Genomic DNA, 16669 nt, shown 5'->3' on the forward strand with positions numbered 1-16669 from the left:
GTATAAAAATAATCCAAAGGAAGATTTAAAATCTGAAATCATTGAAATCTCTGATATATATCTGGGATAGCTACAAATAGAAAAGGCAGTGTAAATATCTGAGCCATTAGGAGCTGATAAGGTTAAATGATAGCACAAGAGAAACCAACATGAGTGATCCAAAGTTAATAACAATGTAGAATATGAGTCAGCAAAGAGATCTGACTAGGACTGAGATTAATAAAAGGGTATTTTTCCCCTTAAGTAATGCTTCTTCGGCCTTTTCCTCTTTTTTTCAGTCAGACCAAGTTGCTGGGTACATAAATATACATCAGAAATACATTTTTAATAGAAATAACAGAATTCCCCAGAAGAGCTAGCCTTGACAGTGGTCGAGAGAAATGTCTGAATCAGAAATCAGAAGCTAAATCAAACAATGAAAATATTATTAAAAAGCTTAATCACCTTAACAATAATAAAAATAATATTTAAAAGCTTAAGCCAGTTTTGCTGCTTTGAAAGGTTATACGCACTTTTGAATGCATTGGCTCTGGCTGTGGCTGGCATTTGATACAAAGGGAAAAGTCAGTTTTCTCAGGAATCATCTATGAGCAACCATCCCTAGAAAGTTTTCTTAAGAAATTAATTTTGAAAAAATTGTATTTGTTTAAAAAATGTAGATTTAAAAAAAATTTAAAAAAAATAAAGAAAAAACCAAAGTAGGATATAAAGAGAGAAACTGAATACCACTTGCTTAAAAAAAGCACAGTAGGTTACCATATATACATTTATATATATATATATATAATTATACATATAAAATTAGGAAATAAAAAATACACAAATTTCACAGAAAGTTTCAGCAAGACAAACTGACAACCTCTGTAAGACGTCTCCATCCTTAAGCTGGAGTAGAGGAATGTTTGTAACAGGTCATTTCAATCACTCTGCTGCAAAAAACGATCTTAGGTATGTGTTGTAATCATGTAATTAATGTTTGTAAAATCTGGTGATTCTGGGGTGGGGTGAGGTGGGTGGGAGAGGTGGGTGATTCGGGGGGGGGGTGAGGTGGGTGGGAGCGGGGGGGTGTGCGTGTAATTAAAAAAAAAATCAGAGATGTTCCAACACTGAATAGAAGCATCATTGATCAGTATTTAAAGGATGGCAAATCAAATTCAGACATGTGAAGTGTGGGAGGGGAGCTAAGTTATTTTCACCTGTTTGGGCATGAATTTCACTCTGCGTGAAGTGGCCAGATTGATAAAGATGTCATGCAGAAGTCTTGCTGACAAGCATCCTGAAATGATAGCATGCAGCTAAAAATAGTAAGTATTGTACATTCATCGCAGCATTGGTAGTAATGGCAACCCCAAGCATTAAAGACATCATGAGTCACACCCTGCAAAATAATAAAATTGTTTTAAAGTCATAAGTCTTTAGCCACTAACACATCTGGAGGACTTTTTATTTGCCTTCAAGATGCATGGACTTGATAATTTAAAATTATCTGAGAAGTTTGGAAGATTTCTTTTAAGAACAACAAAGAGCAACTGGACTGAAGGAACACCCTTCGCCTAATTTAATCTTCTTCTACATCAGGGAATTGAATCATATTACCCTCTTTAAAAAGTGACCATGGGCTTGCCTAAAATGAGGTATGAACCCTTCTTCTTCTACATTCACAGAAAAAAACTGTTCTGGAATCTTTTCTAAAGTAAGTATGACATACTTATTTAATTTTCATAAGAGTTTTAAGGTCAAGCCACCACACCCCCCCACAAACCCCTACATTAATCTTGAATCTCAAGAAAATATAAGATTTGGCTGTTATAACTTAAAAACATCAGACTTGTAAGGGTTAATGGGGAAATGGTGGAAAACCTCATGTGTTCACAAAAGTCTGCAAATGACAAAATATTTTACAATAATAATGCAAAGTCCACAGAGTGCTACATAAACACATGCCCACTGAGTTAAAACAGGAAAACCAAGCAATAAAATAGTATCTATTTTACACTCATTTGACTAAAGCAGAGAAGCTTTGGCCCAGATAACATGGCCCAGATAACACTGATGTATGTGGCATGTTAGGGAAGCTATGGGAACAGGAAAAGTCCACTCCTGCTAAGAACAAAAGGCAGGAAAATGGGTACCTCCTGTGGTACCCATGCACAGACAAGAGACTGAGCAAAATCTCATCACCTGCAAGAAGGGTAGTCCCCAAGACATTGTGCAGCAGCAGTTTCACTCTCAGACCGATTCTTCAGCTGCATGAAACTGTACTGATAAAAGGACTGCTTGGGTGGGACTCATCTCCCCCAACTTCATAGACTGACATTATAGACATTTACATCGAGGCTCCTCTGACAGAAAGAGTACATCTGGGCTGTAGTTCATCCCATTTTAAAGTCTTATTCGGAACATGTCAGGTCAATCCTGACTGAGAAGTGCCTGTTTTATTCTACTGAACAAAAAAGGAGCTTAGGACGACCAGCTGCGTAGATGTCTACAGTTAGGTGAATTAATCCCTCTTCCTTCTCTCTTTCACTTTAAATGACATGTCCAAACTCATCTGCAAGTTTATGTGGATATGTAATTGCTCAGGGAATCCCAGTCTGCTGTTCCATCCTTTAAACCTATTTCCAATAGCTCCACTCTGCAAAAAGCGTGTTTATGAATTCATCCGGATCCCCCCATGCACGTTTGGTCAGTGTGTTCTGAATACCACTCTGATACAAGTCAGAGTGATGTGAGCAGGAATCCTAAAAAGCAATTACCCAGGTTTGGTGTCTTATAGAAGAGAAAGAGACTGCTGGAAAAAGCACTTTAAAGAAATAGCTACTTCTTATTTAAAGCGTAAAGAAATGTGAGGTTACCATACTGCATGGTTTTCACACTCATAGTTTGAGATTAACTGTGTTGATACAAAACATGCTTGAAATACAGATTAAATTAGCAAGTCAGAAATAGAATAGGTATGGAAATGAGTCTGATTCACACATGGCTACATTTGTTGAAGGAGAACAATTAGTTGCTACCGTCAAGAAAGACTGAGTAAACCAAAAAGATGAAGAGACCAAATATTAACAGATGTAATCAGCAATATAATCAAAATGAACATCATGACTTCAAAGATGCCATTATTTTTAAATCACATTTTAAAAAAGCTCTACTTCTTGTTTCCCCAAGATCACTAGTGACTGTAGAGTACAGTGATCTTCATGTCATAAACATTCACATGCGTCACTTAAAGAAATACTTTCCAATCTATTTATAGCTTGATTTGTTACTTGGCTGTGGTTCCTAACCTGTCCATCAGTATTACAAACATCTGCCCTATGCCAATGACTTAATGAGTTCATTTTCTACCATGAAGTCACAAGCCATCTTTCTACATGTCCTGTCCTGTACACATCAGGCTGACGTTGCCCGTAAGTGCATAGGCAACAAAAATAACCATAAAACCATGTTTCAATAATAAATAACATTTTTTTTAAAATGCCAGATAGAAAACCTAACCCATTAGTACTCACCACCAAGGCTTTAGACCTGTTGCTCAGAAGTTTTTCAATGTCTCTGGCTGCAATTTCCACTAGCTGACGAGGGTTGTTGGCTTCTACAGTATACAAATTTTTGTTTTGCAAATAAATCTGTAAGGGGGAAAAATGGAAATAAATCAAAATGGTGACAGACATTCAAAGTAAGCAAAGCTACTTGACAAAACCATCATCAGGCTGTCCTCTGTTCTTACTGGACAGCTTCAGAAAGACCATTGCTAGGAAAATCAAAATGTGCCTTGTGAAATACTTCACCTTTTTGTCTGAGAGGTAGAAGGTGCCACTAAAAATCATTTAATAAATCTTCAAAACTGACTGTTTCTAGTGACAGAGTATTCAGCTGCTAAATGATCAAGTAATCTGATTCCTACAGAGTGCTGAAAGAGAAGTAAAATGGAAATCCTTTAAAATTACTTAAGTAGAAATCACTTATTGCTGAATTTAATTCTTCCTTGAATGCTGAGCAACAAACATACCATTTGCAGTAAAACATTTCAGTTATGCTAATATAATCAGTTTAGTCCCTTATCTATTTATTCATACTATAATGTTAGTATTCATGAGGGAAGAAGAGGAAGAAAACAAATAAGAAAAGAGGAAAAAGGGGAAGAGAAACAAAAAGGGGGAAATGGGGGAAAAATGAAAGGGGAAAAAATGGGGATGGAAGACAAGAAAGGAACTATAATCATGTTGCTCCTTTGTGATGAACAAAGGTTATCGCTGTTGAAGAGCCATTAACTGTTTCCAACGCAGAACACATATATATAAAGGGAATCATCTGATTAGTTAAACAAACCCCTACAATGAAATGCACACAACCACAAGATGTAAAGAAAAAAGTAGCAGGAAATCCATTTGCCTATCTCTAGCCTACTAGAACTGGATAAAGAAAAAATATACTAATTGGGGAAATAAAATTAAAAAAAAGCGCAAAAAAAAAAAAAAAGTGGATACCTTATGGCTAGATGGGCAAATGGGGAAAAGTAATTTATGCAACCAACAGATGGCCTGAGTTTACTCAAGTACTCTGCCTCTCCGCAGCACTGCCTGGTGGGGGCTGTGCTGTCTCCCGAGCAGTAATTTCAAGCACAGGCAGGAACGGGTCCAGCGCTAATGCGCTGGCTCCTGTCCAGCACAAGAACCGAGAAACTGCAGACCAGACTGTGTCTACCAGCCTGGCCAGGTTTCTCGGGTTAAAGCTATGGAGACCTTAAAGAAACTCACCGGAATATGCCTCTGGTGCTTGATGGGTATTTACCACAAATAAATTTCTGACAACTACTGGGCATGTCTCATAAGCTGTCATAGGTTTTCATCATGTTTGAATTTCACAACACTTATGTTGGGTTTGGGTTTTTTTCCTTCAGAAGTACAGTCTATCCTTTCAACTAGTGAGTGAGTAATTGCAATATGCTTTAATTCTTCTTATAGTAGCAATTATTTAAAAAAAACAACACAGTGCATCATGAGCAGAAAACCACTACACAAGAAGATCATTTGTAATTAACTCAGACTATAGTTTGGATATTTCTGAAGTGTTTGATTTTAAAAACTGCTACACAGAAATTTATCTTAGGCATTACACAAAATATCTGTCAAAATATCTTTTCTTTTTTTGACAGATCTTAGTAGTAGAAGTAGCCTATAGGCCAATTATTAATCAACAAAACTGGAAATAAAGACATTTTATTCTACAACTGATCACTAGAGAATTTTACACATTTTTCTCTGAAACACATTTACACGGTCAGCAGTGGGATTCAGAGTTAAACTGACTGCAGTGACCAGAAGAGCCTTACAGTCCTGCAGGCAAGGCAAGAGTAGAAATCAGTTTTCTAGATCCAGATGGTTTGAATCAAGAATGTAAATTTCAGAGAAGTATCTGAATTTGAGTGACCGTCAAATCTTGCAAACTGTCAGGTTTTCCCATCATCAGCAAATATTCACCCTGATCACGTAAGGAACAGACACAGGAATATGGGTGCTACCAGGTGTTCGTGTCTTACTCTTTGAAGAGAAATGTAGTGCCAAAATCTTCAAACTTTGTTCATGACTGTGTGAAGTACACTTGCGTCAAAGGTTACTAAATATATAGAAGAATGGTCACAAGATTTTGCAAATAGGCTAGAAAGATATAAAGTAACTTTCACAGAAGTTTTTAAATAATACTTTTCAAAATCATATTAAAGAATTCATTTATTTTGCTTGTGAAAATGTTTTGCTTTGTTCAATTTTGTTCCTAGTTTCTCTTTTTTTTCAGATTTCTTCATGCAACTGCTTTTCATTTGCTACCAAGTGCTGAAAGCAATACAAAAATTTAAATATAATCCTTTTTCATTTGGGAGTTTCAATTAGGCAAAAAACATCTTAAAATTTGGAGAAAGCAGTAGTTTACTGCAAAGGTGCCATTTCATTGTAATTGGATATTTTACTCAATGTTATAAACAAACATTAAGGAGGCCACAAGCAAAGAAAATACAGAGTAGGGGCACAGGCAAGTAACGCAGGTTTGGAGCAGCTGGAGGACAGGGATAACTTGGAGCCTGTGCTGACCAGCTGTATTATAAGGGTGAGAGCACTGTAGTGCTAATTCTTTGACAGCTTTAAGAGCCTTAGTGAAATATAGTTTCTAACAGGCTCAGCAGAGTTAAGGTGATGGTGCTCTGCATCCATCCATGACTTTGCACCCTTACCAATGAGAAACACAAAAGGAATAATTTATTTCAGTCTAGAGCAAAGTTACAGTAAGCCATACTGGTAAGAGATTGAGAACCTGGATTGAAAATCTGCTCTTTCATCCCTGTATCTAATCCATCCTTCTAGCAAATATATGATCCTATGAACCCCCAATTTGAAAGCACTCAAATTTTTCACATACCCCACTCCTATAGGGAAGTTGTTCCCACACTTCCAAGCTTGAATGGTTTGAAAGCTGCAGACTATCAAAGTATGGTCTAAGTGAGTACATTTGCAGGAAAAAAATAAACATTCTCATTTTTCTTCTCCAACACTAGCTATGAGCACAGTTCAAAAGCTTGAATGACTTAACAAGGATCAGCACCACAAGAGACAGGAGTCCTATTCATAATTTAACTTAAAACTTCTATAACAGGCATCGTGGGTCCAACCACCAACACAGCCTGATTCTGAGGCTGGCTTCACAATCTGTTATTTGTCAGTAATCAAAAAAATAAAAGGAAAAAAATTCAGAACAACCTTCCCAAAAAAGATCCTTTGAGTTTTGCACAAGATCCCACATTGAGTTGAGTCTGTCTTTCTCCTCCTCTTTGTTTTACCCAACCGCAGGGCTCAGAGTACCTATCTCCCTTGCTTCTACCACTGCTGGAAGATTTATCCCACAAGTTCCTAAATGAAAGGCATCAAAAATAACTCAGAACTTCACACACTTTATTTTCCTGAAGGGTAAGACCTGTCTCAGCTACCAAGGAACAGTGTAAGAAATATTCACTAATTATTTAAGACGTGTGTACATAATTTATTTGTTGCCTGCTCCCCTTTAATTCAGCCATGGCACTGCAGCAGTTCAGCACAACACACAGGGAAATGACAATGTACTTTAGGATTTGGCACCCTGTGACAAGATTTCCTTCTCCAAGCCTCCCACCTAGCAGTCAAACACAATTAGCAAAAGCTCATCTCAAATAGCCATAAACGGTCTTATCAGCAAAGGTGTGATCATTCATCTTTCCAAATGCGATTTGGCAGGCTCTGTGGCTTGTTAAGGAGAGCTAATTTGAATACATTTTATTAAATTGCTTTGACCAAGTGAATGGAAGTTTCTGTTGGCTTTTATGTCTAAAATCATTTTTGGTACTTTAATCACTAATGTTTTGCTAAAAGCTCTCCAAATTGTCAGTAAAGCCCTACCACTTCTCACAGAATAAAGCCTCATTGCATGACTAAGTAAAACCTGTAAGGTCATAGCACAAAAAATAATGTTTTCTCTGAATTCAATAGCCATGTACTTCTTTATTCTGGCAAGAATGCATTAAAATTGCTTTCTAAATGCTCCATATTTATTTTGGTATAAAGAACTGCAAGGTTTTAGGCGAGAGAATATGATAGGGAGTCACATTAGGATGAAACAACAAAAGGACCATCACTGAATGTAGTGAAGATTAGAAAAACTGCCAGCTCCTCAGGAGAACATGCCCTTCTCTACCCAGTCTTCAAGGACATGTTTATAAATTTCTCACAAAGAGACATTCTCCATGCTTTCTAAAGGGAAAATCAAACATTTCTGTACAAATTGAGAGAGAACGAATGATGCGCCTGGCTCTTGCTATGTTGTGGCAGGCATTGGGGCCCCCTGTAACATTGAAATTTTATTTCAATGGCCCACATGCTTTATTGCACTCAGAAAAAGTTCCTGAGAGTAATAAATTCTCTGTGGTTTGGATCCGTAGTCTTGGCACTGTTTACACAGACTACCCGAATAACAAGGAATAATAATTCATGTTGAATTAATCTAAACTACAATAGAATTCCTTTGCCTGTTTTTTGTTTGTTTGTTTGTTTTGAAACTGTCAGTCTCCCGGTTTAAGAAAAAACAGAGGTTTTTCTTCAGGCAGTGTTAACCTGGCTGAGGGCCTAAACATGAGGCATGAATATGCCAATCTCAGTTTCATCGTCGAATACTTTCATGGACACAGAAATCATATGAGACAAGATCTTCAGAAGTTCAAACCCAGAATTTCAAAAGTTAACCAAAACCACTGTACCTTTTCCTGTCTTGAAATATGCTTTGGAATAGAGAAACAAAATAACTCAACAGTTCAAATAATACCTCTCCATACAAGGCAAATCTATTGATGCTTTTATTATTTCAATACTATTCTCAAGATCACTTAGCTCAGCTAGGCTGATGGGACACCTCTGTCCGTGACCAATGCTTTGTAATCAGTCTGGACCAGCTGATGTTTATCATGATGTTAAAACTACAGTTCAAAGCTACTGCTGAGCATGGGATCGCAAATCAACCAAAATATTGTGGTAGGTCTTCCTCCATCTTTTCTGAAAGTCACTACACCAAAATATTAAGAGTGCTTGTGAAATCTTGTGCTAAGTTTTACAAGCTTATAAAGCAATTAACTCATTAAATAATTTTTTTAAAATCCCTCAGAACAGAGCAAAACTTAAATATTTTGTAAACTATTCTCTTCCTGCCCACACCCTACTGTTGGAGAGCATCTCCCGTGGCCAATTCCCCCAGTCCTTCCAAAAAGTCTCTTGCTTTCTACCACTACAGGGTACTAATAGGCCTCAATGACCATGACCTGCCTCACTGAGGACCTCCACCCACACCCCTGCCCATGGCCTCCATTTCAGCCCAGTCCTTGGCTACGGGAGAGGTATGCCTGTCTCCAGCACCTAGCCCCTTCAATGGACCTTGACCCCATACTATAGTTAGTCCATCTCCTAGATAGACCCCTCAGATGTATGTTAAATCTTTCCTCCAGACCTGTCTCTTGGATGGATGTTGGACCCACACTGTAGCCTTGTCTCCAGCCTGTTCTTGGCTCCATCTCCTTTTATTCCTGACTGGAGGTCCTGGGAGAAACCTAGATATGGTTCATTGCTCATCATGTCCAACTGCTGACAAACCCTGTTACCAGCATCTAGCACCCTTAAAACTGTGCAGTCGGCGTTCAAAACTCTCCTCCATCCCTGGGTTGAAACTACACAAAGTAAACTACATTATCATGGCATTAATTGCCCAGAACTAGAAGAATTGGTGAACATTTTTCTCAGGCGCTTGCATGACCTAATCTGACACAACACCAAAGCTGGTTCTCTGCAATGTGTAATTCTCTGCTAAAACCAGGAAGAAATGGAGAATGATGCTTGCTCTTTGCTGACGGTTGGGGATTTATGTAGCTTTGGGATTTCTAAACCTAAGGCTTAGCAAGCACCCAAGTCACCTTTATAATTACTGGAAAGAACATGTGCTTCCAGAGGTTTATTCATCCCAATACAAAGCATTTCTATCCACTCTTTACCTAGACAAAGGACAGTTATCTTACAATTCTTGATTGAAGTAAAATCCCTGCCTCATAAATCATATCAGAATATTAAATTAAAAAATAGCTAGTGGGATAACTTAAGAGTTTTTCTAATTTATACATCTACTTCAACTTGGCCCAGGATATTGGTCAGCTCTGAGCTCATTCATTGCTCTCTGTTCTCCCTCTCCCATCCAAAAAAAAAAAAAAAAAAAACCCAAAACAAAAAAAAAAAACATAGACTGACCCAAAAAAAATTTAGTATTTCATCCTGGGGAGAAAGGAATCATCTCACTTGAAAAAGAAAAATCACAATTCTTACTGAAATTTTGAGTAACGTTAAAATTTTCAAAACAACTATTTTAACAAAATTATATCGTGAAAACATATATATGTGGTATATATATGTGTAACATCCACATATTCATTAATTTTATTTTTTTCTCTTTATCAGTATCATGAAGTTACGTGTCATGATATCTTTTATGTGAGAAAAGCAGAGAGGGGGGGCATTTGACAGATATTCAAACATATGAAGAGATCTGGGGAGCAGGAAAAGTCAGAAAACAGAAATTACACCTTTAATCCAATGCAAGTCATTACTATTGCCAACTTTTTATTACTGCAGATACTCAAATTTTTACTAGTCACCAAGAACTATATAATCAGAGGCAGCAAATTCTATCTTCTTATTACTGTATCCTATTTCCAAAGTTATATTGATACCTTCTATTTCTATATATGCCAAGGATTGTTTTTTTCTCACAAGACAATTCTTTCCTTTGAATCACAAGCGATCCATTGTGGAACACACTAAAAAATGCTCCTGCCCAAAGAGCATTCTGTATGTTCAAAGAAATCAGTCTGAGCATTTTAAATATGTCTTACTCTCTGCTGCGTGTAATGTATGAGTACAGCTGCTCCCTAGCAACTCACGGATGCCTTCATTCTTGAAATTCATGGCAACAACACAAAGGAAAAAGACCCACCCCAATAGTTCACTTTTGCTGTCGCTTTTCAGAATCACTTGCCTCATCACCAACTGCTGTAAAGGTCTGGGATAACAAGTGACAGGGCAGCTGACATGTTTAAAACCATGACTCATAGTAGTGGTGTACACATTGGGAAAAAAAAATTATCAGAGCTTCTTCATTCTTAAATAAAACATTCAAGGCTGAATTCTGCAAGATAATGGGAACGCTTACTCCTCAGTTAACCTGCGAGAGCGTATAAGCAATGCCAGAGTCAACTGGCTCACTCAGGTGCCTACTCAAAGGAAAGCAGATAATCAGGGATACTTTGTAGGATGGAGTCATCAGACACTGTTGATAATTAACAAAGTAGTCTAGAGGACTTTAAAATTAAGAAGTAATTTTTGTAATTGACACTGTATTCAAACCTTCATAAAACATGAGTTCAGTTTTATACCTCTGCTACTGTAAAAACATCAAAACCAAATCTAAAATTCCCCCTTTGTGAAGAAAATTGTACTTTAAAGCATTCAATTTTGTTTCATAGTGATAGCAATAATGTACTAAGTAACAAAGGCTACATCATTTATTGATTGCACAGCGGGGTTAAGCTCAGGCTTTTAGCTGAGACTGGAGGAGAATGCAAAAATCCCAACTCATGAGTACAGGTACAACAAGTGAATCTTTCTTGTAACAGAAGAACAATAGGAAGAAAGTGTTTCACATTTCTGCTGCATTTCTGGAATATTTTGAGGTGGGCACTTAGGCACTTTCTCCACATGACTTACTTGTAGGACATTTTTTCCTGACTTGGCTGTTCTTTATGCAATTTAACACCTACTGACTCCCTCCCCAAAGGTAATTTTAAGTTGCAGGGAACTAGCAGAGTATTTTTGATGTTTGGTCCTTACCACAGGACTTATTAGGTATAAGTTCATTTTTTTTGTTTTGGTGGTGGGTTTTTTTAAGGAAAATCTTCAATTTGCTCTGAGCTTCTACAAAAAACATCTGAACATGAGCACCAACAGGACAGATTTTATTAGTGTTAAAGCCAATGGAAAATTATAAATGAATCAAGAACAATGCTTTGCTCAAAGATTATCCAGATCATCAAATAGTAATTAAAACAATGGTAATATTGGGCTATCCCTTCCCTTGAGCCTGAGCAAGCCTTGCTAATGCAACCACATATTCTTAGTGACTTACAGCTGATTTTGCTTGCTTGAAGAAGGAACTCTTTCAAAATGTCAGTTTATTGCTAAGGGAGCAGAGGGAAAGTAGCATCTGCAAATAATAAATGAGGCTCCCTGTGTTTTGGCAATCTCTTTATTTCCATTTGAATTACAAAGAGAACTTGCAGATATGATTTCAAATTTCCCAGCCTGCATTTTTAAAACTGATTTAATTTTCCTGACATCTTGACATTAGTTAGCAATGTGTAAACTCAAAAAAATTTAGTTTGGAGGATTCTATTTTTAATGCCTGTAGCTTTGGTATTTGGTTACACATAGAACATAGCAGTGGCAGTGGTATGCCCCAAATGGGACATACTTTTATAAATACTATGTTATTAAAAAATAATAATGTGTTACTGTATTTTGGGAATCTCTAACCAGACTAACCCATCTCTGACATTATTTTAATTCTGGTAAATGGACTTCTACTTCTCAATGAATACGTGAAATGCCCATATTTCACTGCACCAACTCCTTCATAATTTTGTTCTAGAACTAATCCTGACCTCACTTCCCTTCACTACACCCTACTCAGACAGCAAACTGGTGTCCTAGCCTTAGGGATGAGGCAAAATGCACAAGTGTAAATTGTGTACAACAGCCAATTTATGCTTAGAAAGAATTCAAGCATTTCAGAGCACCAGCCTCATGTACAGCCAAACTTTCAGATGAACTATCTATTTCATTACACATTCCTAGGGGCATTTAAAAAAAATGGAGTTGCTTCCTTGCTTTCTGATCTTTCTCCTTCTCCTTAGAAAAACAATGTAACAAAACTGCACTTTTGTGGAAAACTGCAGTTGTAGACGTACCAGAACCACTCATAAAACCAGCCTGAACTCAGGGAAGTTTCAGCAAATATAAAACTGTTAATGTGATGAGGATACAAGAAGTGCTTCAACAACTTCAAAACACCAGTTTTGTTTAAATTTTCATTTCAAGATGACATCAAAGTTTACTTGTATTTATTTTATATGGGTAAATTCTTCTCTATTTTATTTTGTGTTTTAAAAAAAAGCAGTTTAGTCTTTTGTTACATTGAGGACAACAAAAAGAGAGAAAAGGAGAAAAGAAAGGATACTCCTACTTTTGAGATCAGTCACAGTCAGCCTCACTGGGTATCACAATTTATTGTATGAATATGAAAGTTTCCTTAATTCCCATGTTTGACTCATTTAAGCACTTGCTTTCCTTTCCTAGAGCACTAGAGAGTACAGCCAGGGCACACAGCAAACAGTTTTACAGCTGCACAAGTTGTACCTACAAGTGTTGTGGTATTATTTATGTTTTCCATTTTCAGGGGTGAAGAAAGATGGAGATGCACACCAATACATCAATATTTTATAGGTCACAAGTCTCTTAAAATTCAGGGTCAAAACAGCAACAAACTAATCAGAATCTATAGCAATCAGAACTTTCAAATGAAATTCAGACTTATCAGGTCCATAGGTAAGACCTCCAAAGAAATATAAACCAAATGTATTAATTTGGGTTGCTGTTCTTAAAAATCAAATTATCTTAAAAAAAAAAAAAAAGTTGTCGCATTTCTTCTTATATTTTTCTTAATCATAGAACTCTCCATTACTTCAACCTTCACAAGGGTAAATGTAGTATATCCTGGAATGTGGCCATATATCCCCTAGGTCCACCTGGTAGTTCATCAGAGAATAGCATGAGGTACAAAACTCTGCCTTTGGCTAAAGCATATTCAAACTGAATCCAACCTGATAAATACAGTATTACAAACTTAAGTAAATAAAGCTAGTAAAAATAAATGGAAGTTTCAATTCTATGGATCAGCTCCACTTTTTTTAAATAAATAACTCCCACTTTATATAAAGCCTTTGCTAATTGATCCCATTAACTTTATGATACTAAAGAAACAGCCACAGAAAAAACATGCAGATCACAGACTAATAAGAATGAAAACATTTACTGCTAACTTGTTTGTCAAACCACCTGTTGAAGCAGGAATTTCAGACCACCTGTGGCAGTAAGGAAGACGCATCCAGATAAGAATTTTACATTAAATTCCGGTAAGCTGTTGAAGTCTCCCCTTGCACAGACCTCTATACAGTTAATGAAGAGAACAAGGCAAGCTACATATGATACCTTCTATAGGTAGTAAGTTAGTGGCATGGTAGCATGCCTCTATCTGTAGAGCCTCTAGAACATAACACTAACTTAGCTAAAATCTCTAATGAGTCCAGTGGAAAACTACCCCTGGGTTATAATTTCTTCTGGCAGAAGAAAGCTTTCCTGAACATCCCTGCTCCAGGGCAGTTCAGATCAGAGACCAGTCTCTCTTACAAGTCACTCATCTCAGTTAAACTCTAGAGACTGATCCAAGACCTGAAAAGCTAAAAGCATGGACTGGGAATCTGCTGCCAATCTGAGTGCTTCAGCAGACTCGCACCATCTGTGCATTAGGCACAGAGACCTCACACTGAGCAATGGATGAAATGTGCTCATACAGAACCTCGGCTGGGTGTTCCACAAGAAAGAGCTAATTATTATAAAACAGCATTCAAAAGATTAAATAAATAAAAAATTTTCTGACAGTTGCTGGTGGATTTATTCTGTGAATGGAACTCATTGCCACATACCAAATATCCGCAAGTAGCTCTCTTTCCTTTTGGAGGAAGAAACAGTATTTCTATCTTGGTATGAATATCATTTAAAGGCCAAGTCAGTCTATATGGGTTCACTCTACAGCTCCTGGGACTGCAATAACAGCATGCCTCATGAACATCATGCATGGATTGGTTTTGCAGTGATGTATCAAAAAGGAAACAGATTCAAAGACTAGATTTCCTTGGAACTGCCTCTCTATCTGCTGTTTCGTTCAATTATGCTATTGCTTGAAAAGGTTACGCTGCACAAGATGGCAAATTTTTTGCCGTTAACAGTCATAGCAAAGCTCCAGTGTGTTTGTCACGTCAAAGCTCTTAACACAGACTCACATTTTTAATACACTGTTTATGTAAAAGAGGATTCTCTTCAATCAGTTTGGAACAGACAATTTTACGCATTGCTATAAGGCATGTTCTCTACACTGAGGTCTTCCTTTCTGGGTACTGTAGGGATCCCTCCCTCCTGTCTCCTGTCCCTAGAGGTATTTTTGGAGCTGGAAATCAGAAGCATACTTGTAGTTTATTAGATTAAAAGAGCTGTCAATTAGCTTAGTCATGGGTCCTTGCTGTGAAAGGTCTATGTATAAATGGAAGCTGCGCATACTTCCATCAAAATGGGACCATGTAGTAGTTCAGTAGGCTCTTCACCTTTTTTTTTTTTTTTTTGCATGCTGAGGTAACCATTTGTAGGTAAAGAATGTGACTTTACACTTTGTGCATTTTTTTTTGTCTTTACTAAAACAAAATGTTTACTGATAAATGAAGCCAGTGAGATCAGATGTAGCAAAATAAATATTGAAGTTACATCTATTAAACTACTGTCCATTCCTTCTTATTTTTTACTAAAAGTCTGTTTGCTCTGTACAAATCACATATCATTCACACCAAAGCACCTTCATACTACCTGACAGCACAGAGTTCACAAGTACGCCAAAGGTACATGAATCTTTTTAAATTGAAAGGACAACTACATGACTATTTTGTGGGGGTTTTAATTTAGAAACACAATACTTAAAACATTAAAAGGGCATATACTAAGATGTGCTTTTGCTGAGAGGCATTTAAAGAAGCACATTGGACATCTTTCTTGTACCTCCCTAAGAAACATTTTTCCTGTGTATCCCATCTTCCTGCTTTCAAGTCTCAAGTTGATGTATGTACAACTTCTTATAAACATTCCCTTTGCTCTTCTAGGGGGTCAAAAAAAAACCATCTCTTAAATCTGAAAGGATCCAACAAAACCTTTTCAGCCAGGCAACTGCAGCAGCAGTAAGACCAAGCTATAGCCTCTCTTTCTTGTGTAAAAATGTTTGGGTTTTTTCAAAGTACTTTTTACCCACTTGAATTGTAATTTAAATGTTATTAGGCATAAATGTAGAATTAAAGGGAGCCTACTCTTAAGAAAGCTAGAGTTGGACCTTTTGCAGGGGCCTGTAGTGATAGGACAAGGGGTAATGACTAAAAAAACTTAAAAAGGTAGATTTAGATTCGATATTAGGAAGAAATTCTTAACTGTGAGGGTGGTGAGGCACTGGCACAGGCTGCCCAGAGCAGCTGTGGCTGCTCCATCCCTGGTTCAAGGCCAGTTTGGATGGGGCTTGGAGCAACCTGGTCTAGTGGAAGGTGTCCCTGCCCCTAGCAGGGGGGGGTGGAACTACATGGTCTTTAAGGTCCCTTCCAACCCAAACCATTCTACAGTTCTGTGATTATTAGCAAGTGTAAATCAGTGTAATCCACTGAAGTCAGCAGAGCTCTGCCAGTTTTCAATGAGATGAGTATTCTGGCAGCTTGAATCCTCACTTCCTGCCTTGTTGAAGCAATCTTTGTATTACTGTAATGAGGATTACACGGGTATTAAATCCAGGCTGGAGTTCTCTCAGAACTCACCTAAACTCCTAATAATGTCCAAAAAAAGCACAGTATTTAAAAATGTATTTTTAAGCTATTTTTGGAAACCATTGCCAGATAACATAAATAAAACTTGAAGGACACAAAGAGGAACTACACTTTAAACATGATCAATCTTACTGATAAGAGAACTTACATCTAGATTTTACTAGTATTTGTGTTGATGCATAGCACCAAAGTAGTAATTCACCACAACTAATTCAGAGGAAGAATGATCTGGAGTTAAAATTCTAAATTGAAAAATACAAATCTGAGCTCAACTCTTGGTTGGATCAGGATTCTCTCCGTATGGCAAATATCAATTAGTGAGGAAAGGCACATCTATAAATTGAAGATAATGTTCCCTCTGTGCACCATACTAAT

The 16669-nt window shown here is 37.2% G+C and overlaps 1 protein-coding gene across 11 annotated transcripts in view; it reads right to left on the reverse strand.

Annotated features, from left to right (window-relative positions):
• Positions 1 to 16669, reverse strand: part of CACNA2D1 (calcium voltage-gated channel auxiliary subunit alpha2delta 1) — a 433534-nt gene that overhangs the window by 352370 nt on the left and 64495 nt on the right. For all 11 annotated transcript variants that reach the window (XR_003557130.2, XR_008747812.1, XM_055808421.1 and 8 more), the window contains exon 3: positions 3513 to 3629. Coding sequence is in view for 9 of the 11 variants with exons in the window: in XM_055808421.1 (XP_055664396.1) it covers positions 3513 to 3629 (117 nt within the window). In the remaining 2 variants the exon portion in view is untranslated. The remainder of the gene's footprint in view (positions 1 to 3512; positions 3630 to 16669) is intronic.

The sequence above is a fragment of the Falco peregrinus genome, chromosome 6 (assembly GCF_023634155.1).
Source record: "Falco peregrinus isolate bFalPer1 chromosome 6, bFalPer1.pri, whole genome shotgun sequence".
Lineage (NCBI taxonomy): Eukaryota > Metazoa > Chordata > Aves > Falconiformes > Falconidae > Falco > Falco peregrinus.